Source organism: Corvus brachyrhynchos, unplaced genomic scaffold (assembly GCF_000691975.1).
Source record: "Corvus brachyrhynchos isolate BGI_N302 unplaced genomic scaffold, ASM69197v1 scaffold283, whole genome shotgun sequence".
Lineage (NCBI taxonomy): Eukaryota > Metazoa > Chordata > Aves > Passeriformes > Corvidae > Corvus > Corvus brachyrhynchos.
Window position 1 is genome coordinate 1,803,868 of NW_008237409.1, and position 21,024 is coordinate 1,824,891.

Here is a 21,024-nt window from a genome sequence, read left to right on the forward strand (position 1 = left end):
CACAGTGTGCCTCTCTTTTTATTCTTTATTTTACAGTTCACAATTAGAAACCTACTGGTAAGTTACACAGTTCACTGATCCTCGCGTTTGAGGGGTTTCACTGCCTCGGAGTCGTGTCCCATCTCATCCCAGGAAGGTGGCAGGAGGTGCCACCAAGGCCACCCGCGGCCACAGAACCCGCAAGGAGCCCTCCACGGCCACCCTTCGTGGGGGAGGTTAATGGGCAGCAGGGATGATCCCCTAAAACCACACTTCAAATGGAAAAATACACTGCACCTCATCTCAAGGTTACTTTAGAGACTTAAAAATGTTCTTGGGGGAGGGGGGGAAAACCCAACTTCCGGGGCTGCAGGGCAGCCAGGTTGTATTTGCAGGGAGCAACCACCCGGACAAACCCTTTGTCAAGGTTCTGCACCTTAAGCAATTCTCTCCAAATCCTCCTTTTACACAGCAGGGAGATGTAAAGCCCCTCCTCAGCCACACATTTCAACATCTGCTGAACTTTGCACACAGTTGCTGCCACAATTCAGTGTTTCACCACTGCTGCCCACATCCCTGCTCAGTTTTTTTCTGCTCAGAAGTTCCTAATTTCTAAAAGAATTTTTTTTTTTTGGCCTCTTCAGTAGTTCAACCACCTTCTTAAGATGGTACACGCTGCCCAGGGCACCTGCTGGGAATCCACACAAAGGCACCACCTTGGCATCCCGGAGCAGGGCAGTGCAAGACTTCCCAAGGGGCAGGAATTTCACTCACAACAAATTAAAAAGCCAAATCCAGGTGCACTTGTCAGTAGAAACTGGTGACAGATGAGGAATGGACAGAACACGCCATGAGCATGTGTTAATAAAGAGGAAAAAAAGGGGCAAATTGTCTTTTGTTTTTGCCATTATTAAGGAACATTTTGCCAGTTTTCTCCTTGTATCCTCCTACAGCTGCTCACCTTTGGCACAAGGAATTCTAGGTATCACAAGGTTTAACTCATAGTAATACTTCAATATCAACACTCAGCACTTACACAGCGCCTGTCGTGGTCAAAGTGCTTTACAAAAGCTTGTGAGTCCTCACAACACCCCTGTGAGGTAGGTGAGTGTTATTATCCCCATTTTCCAGCTGGGGAAACTGAGGCAGAGAGGTAAAGTGACTTGCCCAAGGCTGTACAGGGAGCTGAAGTCGTGTCTTGGTGGCCCAACTCTGGTCTCCCTTGCGGAGGGGTAACACAGATGAACTCCCAGGGCTCTCCTGGTGTCAGCCAAACAATCCAACCCTGATTCCCCAGGCTCTCCGTCCTCTGCTCTGACCAACTGACCATCCCCAACCTTCTGAAACGCTGCCTGGAGTCCAGCAGGAGCTGGACAGGGTCTGCAATCTTAAGGCAACATGTCCAAGAGCTCCACAGAGAGCTGGACACACACAGACCTCCCTGCAAAGAGTCTCAAGACAACTCCAGCTCTGCTTTGGGGCCAATTCTCTTCTCCCTCAACCCAGAGCCAAACTGGGGCTGCACCAACACAAGATCTCAACCCAGACCTTTCACCTGCTGCTTTTCTTTGCCAAAATGCCCCTACAAATCTCTCCTCGTTCTGGACACCTTCGGCACGGCTCGTTCCCCTCTCTCTCTCTCTCTCTCTCTCTCAGAGTTTGTGTCTCTACAGAGAAATAAACTTCCACCACTTCCAGCTCCTCAGCACCAGCATTTCAACAGCAGCAGAGCAATCCACGTTTCCAGAAAAGTGTCAATGCATGCAAATATCACATACAGAACATCGAGAGTGCTGGGAGATGATACCAAGGATAGAGGTGATCACAAGACAGCACACGTTTAGTTTTTATTAAAAATACCAAACAACTCACTCTTACTGTAACTATGCCACTTAGATTATCATCCTAACCTGCACAAGGACAGGTGCTTTTCCTCCAACTATTTACCTACCTAGAAAAAAAGAGAAATATCAAGCACACACATTTATACTTCCTCAAACTTGGCAGTCATGATTCATGTGAGGGGGAAAGGAGGGCTGGGGGAGGTTGTACACTGGGGTTAGGGCAGTGGAATATAAAAGAAATAGAAAATATCACATGCATCATCACCATCAGTAATCAACCTGATGAAAATAAACCCCAAATATTAGATGGATTCATGTATGACATCCACTGAAAATCTCAAACCCTAAGCACACTGAAGCTGGCAAACATCTTGTGCCACTTCACCTAGGTCCACACACAGCATCAGCAACTAAGATCAAACAAACCTTGAAAAGAAAGCAAAAGGAAGAATAAACCAGCCTGGAGACAAACAATCTTCTACAAACCACTTCCCTGCATTATTTTCAAATACATTTTTACTCTTAAGCAGTTTCAGAAAGGAGTGGGGGAGAAAGAGACCCACTACGAGTTTGTGGTTTTTCTTTCTTCAAACTGGCTCAGCACCAGCACCAGCTCAGAGAGAGGGAGAGAAAAGTAATTCTTCAAACACGATCCTTGGTACTTGATTAAAACGTTGCCAGCCAGCCGAGGGAACCCTGGGCTGCCAGAGGGTTCCAAGTGGAGTGGACACGGTGCTGCTCATGGTCCTCCTCATCCTCCTCCCCTGCTACGAGATCTGCTCCGTGGGCCTCATCTGTATATCCCCAATCTGCAAGAGACCAACATGAATGGAACTGTGCACTGGAACTCTGCCCTGGGCACTTCTCTGCTGCCCCAGCCTGTGAGCAGGAACCAGCCTGATTAACTGAGATGTGAGGAAAGCAGGGGTGAATGGACCTGCTCTGCCTTTAGCAGGGGGCAAAAGCTCAAATATGCACAGAAAAGGTGCAGGATCTTTTCTTTTTAAGCCAAGCAAAGCCAGTTATCCCCAGGGATGCAGTGTCAGGGAGCACGTCTTGCTCCAGGGAGCAGAGTTCACACGAGACGCTGGAACCCCTCACGATCAAAGTCTGCTTTCACAACAGGAACTCTGCTGCTGCATGTGCTGAACACCAGCTCTGCTCCTGCTGCTGCTGCCTCCAGCCCAAAGCTGGCCAAATATTTCTTGTCTCTCAGGAGGGGAGTCCCTCTGGCAGCACAAGCATCCCACACTGAGGGGAGAAGGTCCAACACGTCAGCTGGCAACTGGCAGGACCCAAGACTCTCAGCAAACCTCAGATGGCACCATCCAAAGGGCAGAGCGTGCCCCCTACCCCTCACATTCCCCCTGCCTTGCACAGTCCTTTTCTAGGATCATGGAATCACAGAATATCCTGACCTGGGAGGGACTCTCAGGGATCATCTAGTCCAAGCCCTGACCCTGCACAGACACCCCAACAATCCCACCCTGGGAGCGTTGTCCAGATGCTCCTGGAGCTCTGGCAGCCTTGGGAATGTGCCCATTCCCTGGGTAGCCTGGGCAGTGCCCAGCACCCTCTGGGGGAAGAATGAGAGTCAGCTCAGCCTTTGCTGGATCCACAGGGATGTGAAGAGCCTGAGAGTGCTATCCCAGAGCCCCTGCAGTGCCATCTCAGAGCAATCCCAGAGCTGCCACCCGGGAAGTGTAAACAAACGTGATCCCTGCTAATCCCCAGCACAGGCTCCCTAAGCTCCCAGCTGATCCAGCGGCGGATCAGCCAGGCCAGGGCAGCCTTCAGCCCCTCCAGCCTCAGCCCCAGCCTACCTGTACGTGAGGAGGGGCACTGAGGACATAGATGACAGCATTGGCCATGTCTTCAGCCTTGAGACACTGCAACGACAGCAAAGGGGCTCTCGGTCAAAGGGCACCACAGAACGTTCCTGCCCATCCATAATGAGGTCAGACAGTGTCACTGGGGCATGTCCAGAAGGCACAAGCAAGCAGGAAATACCAAATCAATTAAAAATTTAACAAAGGATGTGTCTGGTGCTGATAATTCTTCGACTGCTGTGAGTAACCTCACTGCTGGCACAGTAATTCTGCCAGGTCAGGCACTGCCATCCTTATCAGGAATTCCCACAGGAAACCCCGTGCCACCTGCAAGACAACACTTCTCCTTGTGCTGGCACCTCTGTTTGTCACACCTTCTGGGCAATGAAGAAGTCACAGCTGGCAAAATGGCAGAGCTGACTGATACTTATTTACAGAAGCATCAAAATAGAAGGAAAAATATAAGGAGCTGGAAACTGAATCCAAATGAAAATCTACACAGTGTGCAAATAAATACCAGAGCAAAATTGGAGGTTTGAGGGCTGAGATTGGAGAGCACTGGGCTGGAACCATTAGCCAGGACAAAGACTGTTCAATTATAATCAGAGCCACTTCCCTGTTTCCATTCCTCCAAGTCCTACCCGAATGCTTTCATAGGTTGCAGCAGCTCTCTCGGGGTCGTTATCATGAAGTTTAAAAGCAAATCCTGTTTCCACCAGTCCTGGAGATATGCACTGGAAAAAAGCAGAGCACATCCTAATAGGATTCGTAATTCCCCTTTAGTAAAAGAATTAAAAAAAAAAAAGAAAAGGAGAGAAAACTTTTTAGAAAAAGCAAAAAAAATACCAAACAGAAAAACATTCATTTTTCTGTTATTCTCCTTTCCCACTCATTTTTTAAGGGAATAGTTGAAGTGAGCAGGCTTTGCCTTAATGATTGTTGTGGCAGATATCTCTGGTGGGTACTTGCCTGTTCACACCCCAGAGGCACAGAGAAGCAAAGAAAAACACGGAAAAGCTCTGTCTGAGAGCAGAGAGCCCAGCTGAGTGCCTCCCTCTGTTGATGTGACCCCCCCAACAAGCACCTGCCCACTTTGTGCACCCAAAAAATCCCTTCCCAGACATGGCCCTGTGCCCCAACCTGCCTGGCAAAGACAGCCACAGCTTCCCACAGGATTTCTAGGCCATTCCCAGTGTGCTGAGCACTATTTTTGCATCCCCTCGGCTCTTTCCCAAAGGGAAAAGCTCTGACCCATGAAACCTGCCTCCCACCAGGGCAGAGGGAAGCAGGGGGCCCTCAGCACTCACTGTGGCTCGGATGTGGGTCTTGGCCTCCCGCAGCTCCTGCCGCAGCCCCTCGGTCAGCGCTGTCACCGCGTACTTGGTGGCACTGTAAAAATGCACCACGGACTGGGGCACCACGCTGTGGCCATTCATGCTGGGGGGAGAGCACAGGGGACAGGGCTGGAGGGACCAGCAGGACACCCAGAGCATCACAATAAACCCACAGAGAAGCTGACACGGGGCCTGCAGCAGGGAACACACCACAGGCTCCTCTCAACATGACTCAAACTTCCTGACCAGCTCCAGAAATCAATCTCAGCCCTGCCCCATCATGAGTGATTGATACTATCCTTTTCTCCCTGGTTTGGTCTTCCTTGCTTTTAGACCAGCAAAGATCAAGTTTGAAGTATCAACCACCACAATCCTTGGAAAACCCCATCAGCAGCACAGCAAGCCTGAAACTCCAGTGCTTAAATCCTTCCTGTAAGGCAGGGAGGAGGAGGAGGCCCCCACGGCTGACCCCACAAAGTGCTTAAATCCCCTCTGCTGCAGGGTAGAGCAGGAGGCCCCCGAGGCTGATCCCACAGCCCCCTTTGTTCACCTGTTAATGTTAATTATATGCCCATCGTCAATGTTTCTCTCCTTCATGGACTGGTAGGCCTCCCGGGTGCAGATGCTCACAGCCATCACATTGACCTGAGGGGGGGAGAAGAGAAGAAGAAATTAAGCCCAGCAGCCCTGCCTGGCACCCCTTGATTTGCCCCTCGTGTGCCCAAAGCCTGGGATATCAGTTCCAGTCCCTGTCCCCTGGCAATTCCCAGGAACACCCGGAGAAGGAATTGCTCATACACCCCACACCTGAGCTGGGGGCTGCAGTCACAGGGGCGGGGGGGGCACAGACACCCAGAGTGAGCAGAAATGAATGGACTTGATTGTTTTAGGGGCAAGTGTGAGGGCAAATCCCAAATTAAGGGAGAGCAAACCCCCTCCCCGCAGGCAGGAGACAGAGCCTACAGTTCTGCCGAGCACTGAGCACTCCGGGCTTTGGGCAGCTGGCAGGGCACTAACAGCAGGTAATTAGGTCAGCTCGTTAACGAGGAAATCCCCAGATCCTGCCTGTCAGAGCACCAGCAGCTCAGAGGAGGCACCGTGGCCACCAAAGAGCTCCCAGGACACACGAACCAAAAATCACTTTGTGCCACAGGGAACACCAGAGTGGGCAACTCACCCTGGGGGTGTGCAAGCCACCGATCTGTCACTGCCTGCTGACATTTTCCTCAGCCCTAACTGGCAATTTGCCCCGTCCTTTAGGATCCAGAGCTTTCCGAGCTCTTGCTCTTTGGACCAGCACTTCCCATCGTGTCCTGGCTTGGTTAAACTCAGTCCTGTCACCTCCACAACCATTAATGCTGTGGAGCCATTAATGCACAGCCGCCTCCAGGGTTCCTTGATCATAAAACACAGAGTCAAAGCTCCCAGTGTAGATAAAGATAAGGACATTCTCCCAGCTGGAATACAAAGGGCCCAGAGGTACGTGCAGGACTGATGAGCACGAATCTCAGCAGCAGTGCTAATTGCTCAGGTGGCTGAGATTTGGAAAGGGATTTGCTGAAGGCCGCCAGAAAGGCTGTGACCATCCCCTGGCAGGTCCTGTCTAACATTGTGTCACTTTGCCAGCTAAATGAGCAGGACAGGAGGGTCTGAACACGCTGCAGTGAGTGAAATCTCCAGGAAGAACTGATTTTCAGATGAATCAGAAGGAATAGTGCCACTATAAATGGGTGGAGCAGCAGGAACGAGGCCATGTGGGCAGCGAGGGATGGAGACGGGAGAGGGCTGGGGATCATCGCTGGGAAAATCACGAACAAGAACAGGGCAGAATAACCTGGACTTGCTGGCACGGAAGGACAGGCAGGAGAGGGCCACTGGTTTGGAGAAAGGGCTGGAGCTGAGAGATGCAATTCCTGAGCAGCACAAAGGGGAGCGGGGTCAGCTCAAGGATCTTCTGTCACTGCTTTTGTCTCGGTCGTTATTCCCTGTTCACTGCCAGAGGCCATCCGTGAGGGGTTTGTCCCAGCCAGAGATAAACAGGGCATTTGTCTGATCCTGGGAGTACCCAGGCAACACAAGTGGAGTCATCACCCCCATCCAAGTGCACTTTGGCCAAGCACAGAGTCGCTGCTGGGCACCTCGGCCATCACACCTGGAACTGCAGGGATAAATCTTTAACCCGGGAATTCACCTGGGCTGTGCAAGGAGGAAAATGAGCAGAGAGGGCAGCAGAAGGGCCCCTCAGCACTGGAGTGAAGCCCAGAGCAGGCGGGGCATGTGCAGGCTTTGGGATTCCACAGCAGGGTGGTCAGGGGACGCAGGAGTCACCAGTCCTTTGGGATCTGGATCTGGGCAACTGCTGGTGGAGAAACCCTTCATGACAAACAACATCCCTGCCCCAGGATGCCCCAGCCCAGCAGGCAGCTCAGTTTTGGAGCAGTCACTCCCAACTCCCTCTCCAAAGGCCACTAGAGGGTAACATCATCCCAAAGCCTGTGACTCAGGGAGCAGCCATTCCTCTCGTGGGCAGAGTTACAACATTTTGACAGCTCCTGGCAAAGCAAGATCCCAATCAACAGCCACTGTGGGAAAGTCCAGAGCCCTGTGATAAAACCCCACGGTAGAACAAAACAACTGGCTGGAAGGCAGCTGAGCTGGGATGGCCTTTTCCCACCAGCACAGGCTGGATTTTGGGGTGAAATCCCATTTCAAAACGTGGAACAGGCACTGAGGAACCTAAAAACACGCCTGGAAAACGAGCAAGTCTGTATCACCCCGAGCATGCATATCCATGTAAGACATTTTTCTGCCTGGTTCCTGTGTTAAGGAGAAAAGGTTCAAAGGTCCCTTGGCAAGGATGGCCACCACACCTGGGGCCTGCTCACTGCCCAGGCAGCAGCTCCGTGACAGAAACCACATTTCTCAGCAATTAATGACTTCCAATTGCCACATTAGAGAACATAAAAGACCCTGTTCCTAGAAGTGCTCAGCATTTCACTTCCCAGAATCAGCCTTTTCCGAGGCATCCAAACGAGTACCTCAGCTCCAAAGCACACATGGAAACACAGCTTACAGCAAACACATCCCTGCACAGATGGTTTAGAAAAGCAAGAAGAACAGAGCCTGGCTTGTCAACGAGTAATGCCAAGAATCAAACCCATTCTGTGTCTAGAGGAGCGAGAGGATGTGTGCTGCAGCCCTCTGTGCCCTGAGCAGGGAAAATGGGAAGTTCAGCTTCAATTCCTGGCTGGAAAGGTCAGTGGGTAAAACGTGAAGGAGCTGCTGCAGCCCCGGAGCCTGGCTCAGTGTGTGCACAGCACCCAGCCCCAGCCCCTCCTGCACATCAGGACTTTGCTCCAGCCTCACAAATCAGCAAGAAGATGGGGGAAGCTGTGAACCAGGGGAGGATGGGCTCAGAACCTGCCTGAGGTGACACCTTCCCTCCTGCACCCACAGCAGATCTGCTGGCTGGAGAGGCAGGGCTCCGTGCTGCTGTGAAGCAACACATCTGCGATTCCAAACATCTCCCTGCAGCCTGGGGAGAAGCAGCTCCCACCTCGGGAATAAATACCAGACAACAAAGAACGGGAACATTAGGAAAGGAGGGGAATAAGTAAATGATAACATGGTTCTGACTGTTAGATATAAAGCAAGAAGGAGGATACTGAGAGGGGAATCTGGAAGGAGACAGAGCCTCAAAGCTCATAAAAAATGCATGGAAGCAAAAATCAATTTACTAAAAAGAAAAAACATGCCTTTAATTTAAGGCCCTAATGCCTCCTAAATCGATGGATCGATGGCTGTTTGGAAACTTTTCCCATCCTGCAGCCCAGAGGTGCCCTGGAACTCTCCAACAGCATCTCCCACCACGCTGCTCTCCAGGGAAACTTGGGAAGAAGCCTCCCTGCTCCCACACAGCTCTGCAAAGCCCAGTGGCCTGTGAAAGGTGCTGGCAGCCCTCCCTGTCCTGCCCCTGCGAGGGGAACGGGCCTGGCTGACCCTGCAGAGCCCCCCGAGGCCCTGCCCCGGCGCCTGCACGGCCTGGAGACACAGACACTTCCAGGAGACATTTCCAGGAGACATTTCCATACAGCCACAAAGCAGGGGCACAGAACAAAAGGGAAAACTCCACTGAGCTGTTTCTACCCCTCAGCAGCAGCATGAAAAGCAAAGCCCAGGCTTGTCGGGCTGCCCAGGCCAGGGTGGGTGAAGCATTTGGCTCTGGAGCATCCCAGGGCTTTGCCTTTCCATTGGAGGTGGGAGGGTTGTTCAATTAACACAGAAATCAGGAGCCAAGCCAGCAGCTGCTGGGAGGATGGTGAGAGGAAAATGTCTGCCAGCACAGGGAGAGAGCTTGGGTGTCTCAGGCTGCTCCCAGTGCTACAACAGCATTTTTGCCAAGCAGTAGGAGCAGAGAGAGCCGTACGGATCATCCCTGGGAATAAAACATTCCCCCAGCCCCGTTTCATAACACTGCCCTTGTGGGGTCACCACCCTGCCTCTCCTCCCACCCCAAAGCAGCACCCACAAGCAGGGGGACCCCCCAGGCTCCCAAACTTTGAGCCACTGTAATCACCAACACTGGCGTGTCTCATACAGGAAAATCCCTATTCCAAAATCCTCCTCCCTAAAAGTGGTGGGAGATGAGATTAAAGGGAGCACTTCCAGCTGAGCAGCCAGGGAAGGGAATACAGAATGGGGAAGGGCTTTCAGCTGGGAAGAACCACAAGTCCCCTCAGCCTGCCCACCTGACAAAGAACAGAGACAAAGGAGCACAAGGGACACGCAGCATCCCCGAGGGATCCACACATCACACGGTCCCAGGGACCAGGACAAGGAGTTTCCAAGGCCCAGGTGACCCCCAGGGCCCGGCTCGCAGCGAGTCAGGGCTGGGCAGTGCCCTGCTGGACACCAGCTCAGCCTCAGCTACACTTCACTTCATTTTCTTTAAAGCCTCCATGGCAACGGGGGCCGGGGAGATGCGGCTGTGCAGTGACCCAGGCTGGGCAGCTCACAAAGCCTGGCTGGGCAGACAAAGCTGAGCTGAGCTTGCTTTGGCTGCAGTCACAGCAGCCAGCAGTCAGGCCAAAATCCTAACAAGAACTTAATTAGCCAGGATATGGCAGCTCTTGCCCTGGCAGCAGGAGTCTGAAGCCTCAATGTGCTTCTCTGTTTTGCTTTACACAGCCCCCGAGACCACTCTGGAGGAACAGCCAGGGGAGCTGACACGTCCCAGCTGACTCCACTGTTGGACACAGTGGCCCTGAGCCTACAGCTTCAAACAGCTTTTCAGACATGTCCTTCCCTTCACTGGGACAAGCTCTCAGAGCTGCTGCAAGTGCCACAAGGATTACTCACAGCCATGAGTCCCACTCCTGCTCCTGTGAGGAAAACACTTCTGTGTACAAGAGAAAGTGGCACAGGAGGGGAGATCACTCTGTGAAAGGCTCTTGGTTCAGCACCTCACTGGCCAGAGCTGCAGGAGGGGACACTGCAAGGACACCCAAACCATGCTGAGGTCCCACAGCTGTGGCTGCCACTGCTAGGTGCAGAAAAGGGGCCTCACATAATGACAAAAAATGGTGAAGTCACAGAGAGATGCCCAGCAGCACCTCAGGACAGGAGGACCCAGGGAGAAGTTGTAAATGGGATGGGCCATGTGCACAACTCCCATTTCAGCACACAAAATGCTCTCATTCACATCCAGCCCTAACCAGATTATGGGCAGAAAATTAAGCTATGACAAAAGACAAAAAGCATTACAGCTTTTTAAGCCAAAAAGAATCTGCCCATTTTTACAACCCACTGCCACAACTAACAGGATTAGCTGCAGAAGCCAGCGCTTGGCATTCGATTTCCTGCTTTATTGAAGAAAAAAAAAGTGAGGCTCTCCACCCTTCAGGGAGCTAAAGGAAAAGTGCTGCTGTGTTTCCATCCTCCAAGGTGAGGGCTCAGCAGGGCAAGGTGTTCTTCCACTCCCCAAGCAGCAAACCTGGTCAGAGCAGGCTGGGGAGCAGATCCTCAGCTCTGAAATGAGTAGATGGTGGCCAGAAGAAAGAGAAATGTGGCCCAGCTCCTGCTCCCTCGGGAGGATACTCACATCTATCATGGTCCTCCAGCCCTCCGTCTTCCCCGAGAGCAGGGGCTCGGGCCGGGCCAGCCCCGCGTTGTTGATGCAGACGTCCACCCCCTGGTGAAGGGTCTTGATGGCCGAGAACATGGACAGGATCTCCTCCTCGTTGGACAGGTCACACTTGTACGGGATCAGCGTCCCCGGGTAGCCGGCGCTCTGGCACTCTGCTGCCAGCTTCTAGGGGAGAGAGGGAGGAGGGAAACGGCCATCAGGAAGGGAAAAAACAGCCATCAGGAAGGGAAAAAACAGCCATCAGGATGGATGGAAACAGCCATCAGCCCCCTCTCCTTGTGGAGCAGCTTATCCAGCCATTTCCTGAAAAATACACCTCAGGGCTAACACACCCTGGGCTGAAAAGCAGGCACTGGGGAAGAATCACTGTGATGTTAATTAAGAAAAAGGAGATATCATATCCAGGAGAAGCGGAGAGCTCCAGCCCTTAAGTTATTGAACTTGAGGACACTCTCAGTGCTCATCCATCACCCCGGGCAGTACTGCTCAAGGTGAGCAGTGCTGGCAAAATACAAATAAATCCTGCCCTGGCACCAGGCTCTGAGTCTGCCACACTGGCAAAGGATGTGCCTGACAATTCCTCGTTAGCCAGGACCAAGAATTACTCCAAATATCCCAATCTTTTGTCAGGCTGGGTGACACAAAGCCAAGGAAAGGCCAGGAGCTGCTGCTGGCCGCCTGCGCTGCCGCCACCACACCGCATCCTCCCGAGGATGCCCTTTACCCCTGACACTAATGAGAAGCAGCATCTCCTCCCTGATGTGTCACAGCAGTGACAGTGACAGCTCCCAGCGCCAGGCAGGAGCCACATGATGTCTGGCTCCTGCGGGGAGATGGACTCTGGCTACAAACGTCCACCAAATCACTCGAACGCCGTGGCCCGCGGCGGTGTCACCAACAGTGACATTTCAGCGGGTGCAATAAAGCCCTGCTCCTGCCAGAGGCAGCTTTCCCACTCCTCCCTGCTCCTCCCTGCATTCCAAGGACTGCAATTTCCAGCCTTTCATAAAAGGAGGAGCGAGGCCCAGTGCAGGAATCTCCTGGACGTGACTGCACACGAAGGCGGCTGCGGAGCAGCTCCAAGCTCGGAGTTCCTGCCCTGCAGAGGGACAAATGCCAGCCCCTCCCCAGCCCTCCCTGCACCCCAAGCACGTTCATTTGAAGCACTCTGGGGCAAGTGGCTCTGTTTGGTAAATGATTTTTGTGTTTCCCAGCAGCTGAGCCCACAACAGAGCTGGACCAAGGCCCTGAGCAGGGAGTTGCAGCTTTGCTGCTTTACCTTTCCCAGCAACCCACAGCTTTCATGGACCACAAGCCAGAACCAGCCCAGGGCTGAGCTGTGGTGCAGGAGCTGCTCTCCTGTCTGGCTCCCAGCACAGGGAAGGCACTGCAGTAACACAAGAATGATTAGTATTGCTCTCACAGCACCAGGCGACACGGGGACGGACGTGCCGAGTTCAGCTGGAGATCGATCCACCCCAGCAGCATCAGGATCCCTGGAGAGCCCTGCTCAGGCTGAGCTGACAACATCTCTGCCTGAACAAAGGTGCCTCTGGGACTGAATCCTGCCTCTCTGTGCCCTCCTGGGGCTGCCTGCACTTTGCCATACAGGCAACCTTGTTGATGACGTGCTGATAGGAGGGGAAAAATATATTCCTTTTCACTATCAGAGCACAGGCTTGAAAAAACAGTCGAGGGAGGGAAAATCTGCAAGAGCAGCACTTAGAAAATTCACAGCAGTATGAAGGGCTGCTGGAAGGTTCTAAACTGCTCCAGGGATGGGGTCTCGTTCCTGCAAAGACACTGGAGAAAAAAGGGGCAAAGGGACCACGAACTGGTGCGAGAGTGCGAACCAGGCAATGCCAAAGATGTTCAAAGATGAGAAACAAAGGAACAAGGGGTTGGGAGGAATCTCCCAGAGCAGGACCCATGCCAGGAGAGCTGGCTGGAGGAAGAAGAGCTCAACATGGACAGGAAAGGACAGAAAAGCTCATGGACAGCCCAGAGGGACACAGGGCCATGTCTCACAGCTGTTTCCATGTCCAGCTGCCACTTCCACCATTTGGAGAAACCTTTCCCTGCTCAGTCCAGCCTCTCAGTGGAAGCAGTCACAGATGAAGGAGCAGAGGAAACAAGGGGTGTGATTTGCTCTGGGATGACCCTGCTGGAGCAGGGAGGTTGTATCAGATGCCCCACTGTGGTCCCTCCAACCTGACCATTCTGGCTGTGGGCTCTGGACAGCAGTGCCTCCAATGCTGGAGCTGCCCATCCTCTGGTTCCCAGGCAGACACAGACAGAAAGGGCTTTCTCCCTGGGAGAAAAGCTTCTCTGACACAAGTGACCAGGGAAACCAAATCTCTCTCAAAACCTTTCTCTCCCTGTCTGGTGTCTCGCCGCCTCCAACGAGCCTCAGCACGGATCCTTTCATCTCTCAGGCTGCACTTGTGCTAACAAATTCTCTTTGAAAACCAAGTGCTGAACACTGCTGACATCCAGGCAGGGCTGAACGTGCTTCAACCATCTACAGATAAAGAGTCATCACAAACTCTTCAAAGAAACATCAACTGCGGGCAAGTTTGCAAGAGACTTTTGAAAAGCAACTCTCTGAGCTACAGAGCTTGCAGAGTTTTTTTTCAGAGCATCCATTAAGTCACTCAAGTGATGCTCGTTCCACTTTGAGCATGCCACATGCACATGGAGGAAAGAAAAAGAGAAAAAAGCTGGTTTTTCAGATTTCATAAACAGTTTGAGAGTGACCAGGTAATGCAACAGCAATACAGACAAGGCCAGTGCAACTCCAGCAGCAGAGATGGAAATCTGAAATAAGAATGGTTTGGGTTGGAAGGACCTTAAAGATCATCCAGTTCCACACCCTGCCATGGGCAGGGACACCTCCCACTATCCCAGGTTGCTCCAAGCCCTGTCCAGCCTGGCCTGGGACACTTCCAGCATTTCTGTATACACACCATTATCTCTGGATGCTTGGAAATGGACAGCCAGGTGCTACTCAGTCTGGAAGGATGCCTCACATTTATGGGATGGGTTTGCTGTGTTAAGAAACCACCAGTTCTCCCCAGAAGGGGTTAATGCTCTTTGTGTATATGGGGCACAGCGCCCTGCATTTACATTCAGTCCTGGTAAAATGGTTTTACAGAACTAATTGATATAAAAATGTTAAGGGACTCTTAAGGGGAGGGGGAAAAAAAAGAAGGAGTCATGTAGGGTTTTATTTGGCAAACCATCCCATTAGCTTCAGACACATTTAGTTCAGAGAGACTAAAGCCAGAAGAAGCCATCAGGTAATTTTTAATCTAACCTGCCATTCGTCACAGGTACTTGTGTCCTACTGACTGAACTAGTGCTTAAACACAGAGCTGCACCAAGAAACCAGCTGGAAAAGCACCCAAGTCACCCCAATTACTTTTGCTATCTAAAGGAAATGAAGGAGAAAAATTCATCAGAGAAAACAGCACCACAGCTCTGAAAGAAAACTGAGGGCTTACAAACCCTTTCATTCCACTGATTGGCAAGTCTGAAGCTGCTTTTAATTAAGATTTAATAGCAGTACAACGGCATAATAGAGATGTACAGTGAATAAAGCACTAGAGTGAGGTTTATTTGTTTATTTCCACAGTGCTCTGTGACCATGAGCGAGATTCAGAGCTGTGGGTATCTTTTGGCCCACATGAGCCAAGGGTAAATACTACTGCACATTTCTTCCCAGGCACTGGAGCCAGGCTCCTGCTAAGCTGGGTCTGGCTGAGCCATCACCTGGGAGCTGTCCTCCCAGACTGCTCCAGAGCCACGCTGCTCTTCTCCAAGCCCTCCCTGCTCCCTGCACTTTCCCAGCAGTTGAACATCCCAGGATATGTTTTTCTTAGCTCACTTAATTTTCAATTTCCAGTGTCACACACGAGCCACAGCGCCCCGGAGGTCCCTGCTACCTCCAGGCACTCACACAGTCCCTCCTCACGTCAAGGCATTTTTAGTTTCTCCCTTCTTGCTCCAGGCTGGCGTGGGGGAGGAGGAGACGCTGCTGTCACCATGACAGCTCATTAGAGCAATATCTCTGCCTTACTCTGAGCTGTGCCTGTCGCTGCCCGTTCCACCAGCAGATTCCCAAGGCAACCCACAGACACCCAGATTGGAGGGCAGAGCTGAGCCCCAGCTTCTGCCTGACACCCCCAGATCCTGGCACCTGCCTCCTGTGACATCTCCACCTGGAAAATTATTTTAATTAAGTCAAACCCCGCCTAATCTTGCAGCGGTGAAGGTCTGAGATGCTCTGAGAATTTAAGGTGCGATCAGAGGTCCATGGAAACCAGCACGGACCCACCCTGAGTAAAACAGATAACCGAGTACATCCCAGGTGAGCAGGTCTTGGGAGCACTCCTGGGGACACCCAGGACCTGTTCCCAGAGCTGCCACGAGCCCTTCCCAGCCCCAGCACCCCGAGAGAGCCCTCGCAGCCGACAACGCACCGAGAGCTCCGAGCTGGGCGTCCCAGGCAGACCCGAGCACCGACTGCATCCAGGGGCTGGGCCACTCCACGAGCACCAGAACAGCGGGTCCCCAGCACCACAGCTCGGGGTGGGCCTCTTCTCCTGCCAGCACCCCTCGGAGTGGCCGTGGCCTTTCTGCAGGGCTGGCAGAGCCTGGTGCTTTCTGCTGTGCCCGGCAGCGAGGGCAGCAGCAGCCCCACGGTCACTCCTCAGCTCCCGGCCTGTAATCCCCGAGGAATCCTCTCCGGGAGAGGCAGATTAATGCACGCCAGGAGGAGCCTGGGCTTTCCCCCACGGGCTCCCAGCGCTCTCCAGCTCTGAAATTCCGGTGGCAGGTGCTGGATTTTATTCCAGCCCAGGTTTACGAGCCGCGGAGAAGCGGACGGGGCTCCTGCGCGTCCCAGCCCGGCCGGCGGGAGCAGCGGGTGCCAGGAGCAGCCCTTGCCCGGGCACACACAGCTGCAGGTGCTGGGATCAAACATCTGCAGCCACGCCAGCCCCGCTCGGGGCCACGCCGGCCTAATCCCAGCCAAGCGGCTGAGCCGCACGGGCCTGGCGGGGACAGAAAGCCGGCAGTCACAGAGCCAGGGCGGCACAAACCCACCTGGGGTGGCACAAACCCACCCTGTCAGCCAGGAAATCCCCATCAGCACTGCCCACGTGGGCACCGTGCAGGAGACAGGGATAAAACTCAACTTTAGCACAGCCACTGCTTTCTGCGGAGCTTAAGCTATTCATAAACCCCAGGAAAAACACCGTCGTATTTTCTCCACAGCACTGTGGCAGCTCCTTTCACACCTCCCTGCTCTGGGCACTCTCCTTAAACCCAAAATCAGCCAGAAAGTCCCCTCTGTGTCCAACGCTGGCCCTGCACAGCACTCCCACCTTCCCAGGATAGCTGCCAGGTTTTACACAGGGAAACTGAGGCACAGGACAGCCACCTGACCTTTGCTGGAGCACACACACCCCATTCCAGCTCCAAAACCTCAGGAAAGGCTCAGTTATTTATTTGTGGGGCTCTGAGCATGGCATGCCCTGGTATTGCTGCTCTATTGCAAAGCCCAAGGGAACGGAAGTGCAGCAGAGAAGGGGGGGCTGCCACAAAGAGACATTCTTAAAGCACATTTTGGGGCAGAAAGAGGAGGAATCCAACCTGGTTTAAACCTCCTGAGCTTCAAGGCTCAGGAAAATCATGGGAACAGCAAAGCATTTGCTCCCCCCACTCTGGACAGCAATTATGGGGTCTCTGCAGTTTATCAGGAAAGGATCTGCTCAGGGACAAGTGGCAATAAAAGCACTTCAGAGGCCTTAAGCTCCCACCATCCCCGAGGCAAAGCCTTGGCCAAACACAAAACAAGCCCTTCCAGAGGCCAAGGAGACTCTGAAGGTCATTCACTCCACAGGAGCCGTGCCTTGGGATTATCCTGCCTGAAGCTGCTCCTCCTGCCTGAAGAGTGGGGAAAGCCGTGGCTTTGGGAACAGCCCAGGAAACCCATCCCAGCTGCTGAGCAGAGGGTCAGACCCACCAGGGACACCACAGCTGCACCCCACGGACAGACACCCCCAGGGGAGGCCAAAATGGAACCAAGTGACCTCTAAACCATCAATGATCTGCCTGCAGGTAATTAAATACCACACTCAGGTGCTATGAAACAATTACCTGTTAATTACCCTTCGTGGAGCACCCACGGGGTCCAGAGCCTCCCTTGCACCTTAGGGCTGGGCAGGGATCATGGGAGTGACCACAAATGGATGCTCAGATCCCACGAGGAAGACTCAGCTCCTTCCTCCTCCTCCCACACACCCACGCTGCTGCCAGGGAGGAGAGCACTGACCTCAGAGACTGGGCTGCTCCAACCTGCAATCAATTGCTCAGCTTATCAAAGGCTGTTTCCTGAGCGAGATCTAACCTTGACAAAGCAGGCCCTGGTTATAAATGTTACCTTTGATCAATACCTGTCACAAATGCATTGGAATTAATTGGTTAAACCTTGTCTCTTAAGCCACGTTTATTGCTTCCTGCACGGCTCTGCTCTCAGCACGCCAACAAAGACAGAAAAAAAATGGATTTCTTTTGGAGCACAACATCCATGGTGTCCCTGGTCACACCAGAACAAGGCACCCACGGAATGAACGAGCTGCTGGAAGATTTCCAGTGACCTGGAGCAGGTGGGAGTGTCCCACCTGGAGCATCTCCCATCAGTGACAGCCCCAGCCATGCTGCAGATCCAGGGCTCTGGCACCCTGCATGGAGGGAGAGCCCCTGCCAGCACTTCTGCCATTCTCTGTAAATATAAAACAAATCCATTTTAATTATAAAAAGAGCATAGTTTGCATCACTGCAAACCCCTTGGAAAGAGCTCCCTGTCTCCTGCCTTCCTGCACTCCAAGAGAAAAGCTGCAGAGTCCCTCAGTGCCTCTGAGCCAAAAAAACCCTCCCAATTCCTCCCCACCCTGGCGAAGAACCCTGCAAAACAAAACTCACATATCTCACTGAATAAAAGACCAGAGAGGGGCTTGCCAGACGAGAGGGGGAATATTTTGCCCCATGCATGTGCAAATTCTCCCCTTTTTTGTGCTGCTGCAAGAAGTTGGACACTAAATACAAATTCCTGGAAAACATGAGGAGCAGGGAAGCTGAAGAACACCAGAGTGGCTGAAAATCTCAGTGAGTCTCTGCACCCTGGAGACCCCAGGACCAGCAAGGGGGGCCCTGGGAGGGTGATCATCTCCTAAGGAGCATTTTCTCCCCAAAGCTTGGTCTTCCAAGCTGCTGAAAACGCTTGGCTGCTTCATTAAAGCTCCTGACTTGGAACGCGTGGCGGTGTCTGGAGAGCAGCAAACACTCACTGAGAACACGCCAGAAAGTCCTTGACAGCTGTTAGTACCTCCAGGCTCTGCATTTAAAACAAGCCTTCTACCTGAATTACCTCCTGGCATGCAAAAGGAAAATAAAGCCAGTTTAATTATATGTTATTCCTCGATGTCTGGCTGTTAAAGTCACTCTTTGATGACCCACACCAAAAGTCTCCGGTCACAGAAGCAGCACAAGTGGGGAGCACGGGGCTGTTTGGGAGCAGAGGGGGAAACGTGGCCAGTGGAGCCACTGGAAGGGAAAAAAAAGATCCTTCTGCAGTTTTTGTGGGGTCTTTTTGTGAGCCATTAACATTTTTATTTCAAAAGCCAAATAAAGACCACTGGCGTTGTGACACAGGTTTAATGCCAAACACGCAACTTTGCAAATCCTTCGTTATCTTGCCTCAAGCCCTTATCTGATTTTCCAAGAGATTAAGAAATCTTGACATAGCATTTATTGCCCGAGCTAAATCCCCACCAGACAACCTGCTCTTTCAGCCACCAGTTAGCTGGAGGTTACAAAACCACCTTACAGAGGGGTTCCAGCCATTTTACCTTAAAACTGGTGACTTTAATGAACTTCAACGAAATACAGTGGTTTTGTGCTACACAGTGAGCTCTGTATTCCAGGTTTTACACCCTGCCGTCTGCCCTCTTTCCATTTCAAGCTGCCTTGGAGCACCCTGGGATAGTGGAAGGTGTCCCTGCTCATGGGGGTTGGAATGGGATGGTTTATAAGGTCTCTTCCAACCCAAACCAGGCTGGGATTCCACGATTCTGTGAACTACGTCTGTGATGCTCTGGCATCACCAAGCCCTCAACTCCTTCACATTCCTCTTCTCTCCTCCCTCCATCACTGTGTTCCAGCCCTGCTTCCCCAAATCAGAGCACCCCTCACACCAGCAGCAGTCAGATCCTCGGTGGCAGCTCAGGAGTTCCAAGCCTGAATACCTTCCTATTTTTTTTTTTTTTTTTTTTTTTTTTTAAGGAAAAGCCTCAAGGTGAACCTCCTGGAGGAAAGCTCCATCAACAGCTCTGCTCTGAAGCGTGGCAGGATCGGGTACAAAGCTCCCACAGCATCCCTGGCAGCCAGGAGGTGATGGAGCTGCTCCCACAGTGACCCTGGATCCCCCCACACTCCACCACCTTCCCTTCCCCCAGCGAGCAGCGCTTCTGGGACGGTTCTTCCTCGTTAAGGAAACATGCTTGACAATAAATAAACCCAGAATAGCAGCGGAGCAAAACACAGTCCAGACACCCACCAAAACAAGTGACAGCGCTGCAGACACACTTGGGTCCCAGGGAGGCGGGAGGGAACGGGGACAAACATCAGCTGCTGTGGGAACACGTGTCTGAAACACCACAGGACGTTTGGGAGCTGCGAGCAGCCAGCACCACCCAGCACATCTGCACCCCAAGCAAAGCCGATAAATCATCAATACAGAAGTGATTGCTCCTGGTGCGCACTGAAATGGAAAGGCAAAGCTTCACAGGACTGCTCGTTGTTAATCCACGCTGTATTTCAGCCAGGAAAGGTTCGGAAAGGAAGGAAACTCACGTGAACACCAGAGGAAAACACAAGTTTCGTTGATTTCTTTCCCAAATGAAAAGATTCCAAAACAAAATCCATGATAAGGGCACTGGTGGAAACAGCAATATTGGGAATAACTTTTCGGAGAGGAATGGGAAGCAACAACATCCTTTAGAGCATCCTTTGCCAGGCACCCTGAGGCTCCAGCACATCAAACACCGGCAGCTGCACGTGGGAAAGCCTTTGGAGAGCTCAGCTTTCCCTGCAAACTGCCGCATCAAAACGCTGGGAAGTCCAAAATTAGAAGCAAGCCCCAAAGGACAGTTCACTAAGTCACGTTGGCATTCTCTCCTCTCTGCAAGCGGTGCCTCTGCGACACGCAATGAAAAAGGGGAAAAGTTTGGGTTTTCCCAAGCACTTCTTTACTTAACCCCACTCAGCAATGCCACCAGTGCCGAGCCTTGGTTTCCGTGAATTTTGGACCATTTATTCTCAGTGCAGGCAGCTGTGCAGAGCCCTTATCACCCTGGCTAAGGGAACCCAACCCTGGATATTGTACAGGTCTCCTTTAGCTCCAAACACCCAGGATGGCAATATTTAAGCTGACTAAAACTTATTTCCTCCCTCAGAGGAAACTTCTTAAATGGCAAATAAGCTTTGGCTCGTGCCACCGCGAGGCACAGCTGACCAACGCACCCAGCTACAAAAGGCATCCCGAGAAAACACTTCTTTTAAGCATCTTTATTCTCAAGCCAGCTCCGTGGGGTTTTTGACGGGGCTGTAGAGATGCTCCTCGCAGGACTGAAGCTCTATTTTAACACCAACTCCTAGAAACGCCCTGCCTCCCGAGCAGCCGCATCCCCGAGGGGCTGAAGGGGCCCCGGAGCGCCCGCAGCCCGATCCCGCTCCCGGCACCGGCCGGGCAGATGCTATTTTTAACCTCGATAAGAAGCGGCTCAAAAAAACCCCAAAACTGAATGCGCTCCTCGCTCGGGCACCTTCCA

The 21,024-nt window shown here is 52.4% G+C and overlaps 1 protein-coding gene across 1 annotated transcript; it reads right to left on the reverse strand.

Moving 5' to 3' along the window:
- On the reverse strand, nucleotides 1-20,069 carry DHRS11 (dehydrogenase/reductase 11). The gene is made up of 7 exons (XM_017730935.1): nucleotides 19,752-20,069; nucleotides 11,087-11,296; nucleotides 5,537-5,631; nucleotides 4,960-5,089; nucleotides 4,294-4,386; nucleotides 3,647-3,712; nucleotides 1-2,632 (listed from the first exon to the last, which is right to left on the reverse strand). Exons 1-7 carry the CDS (start codon nucleotides 19,923-19,925, stop codon nucleotides 2,591-2,593), a joined length of 810 nt encoding a protein of 269 aa, XP_017586424.1. The 5' UTR covers nucleotides 19,926-20,069; the 3' UTR covers nucleotides 1-2,590.
- Nucleotides 20,070-21,024: the final 955 nt, after the last annotated feature.

What these genes read in the sequence shown, in the direction of transcription:
- DHRS11 (XM_017730935.1), bottom strand. Translation starts at nt 19,925, where the DNA reads ATGATTTATCGGCTTTGCTTGGGGTGCAGATGTGCTGGGTGGTGCTGG. An exon ending in CATATAATTAACATTAACAG is followed by an intron (nt 5,090 to 5,536) that starts GTGAACAAAGGG and finishes CTCTCCCCCCAG; the next exon opens with CATGAATGGCCACAGCGTGG. An exon ending in AGACCCACATCCGAGCCACA is followed by an intron (nt 4,387 to 4,959) that starts GTGAGTGCTGAG and finishes GCTTTTTTCCAG; the next exon opens with TGCATATCTCCAGGACTGGT.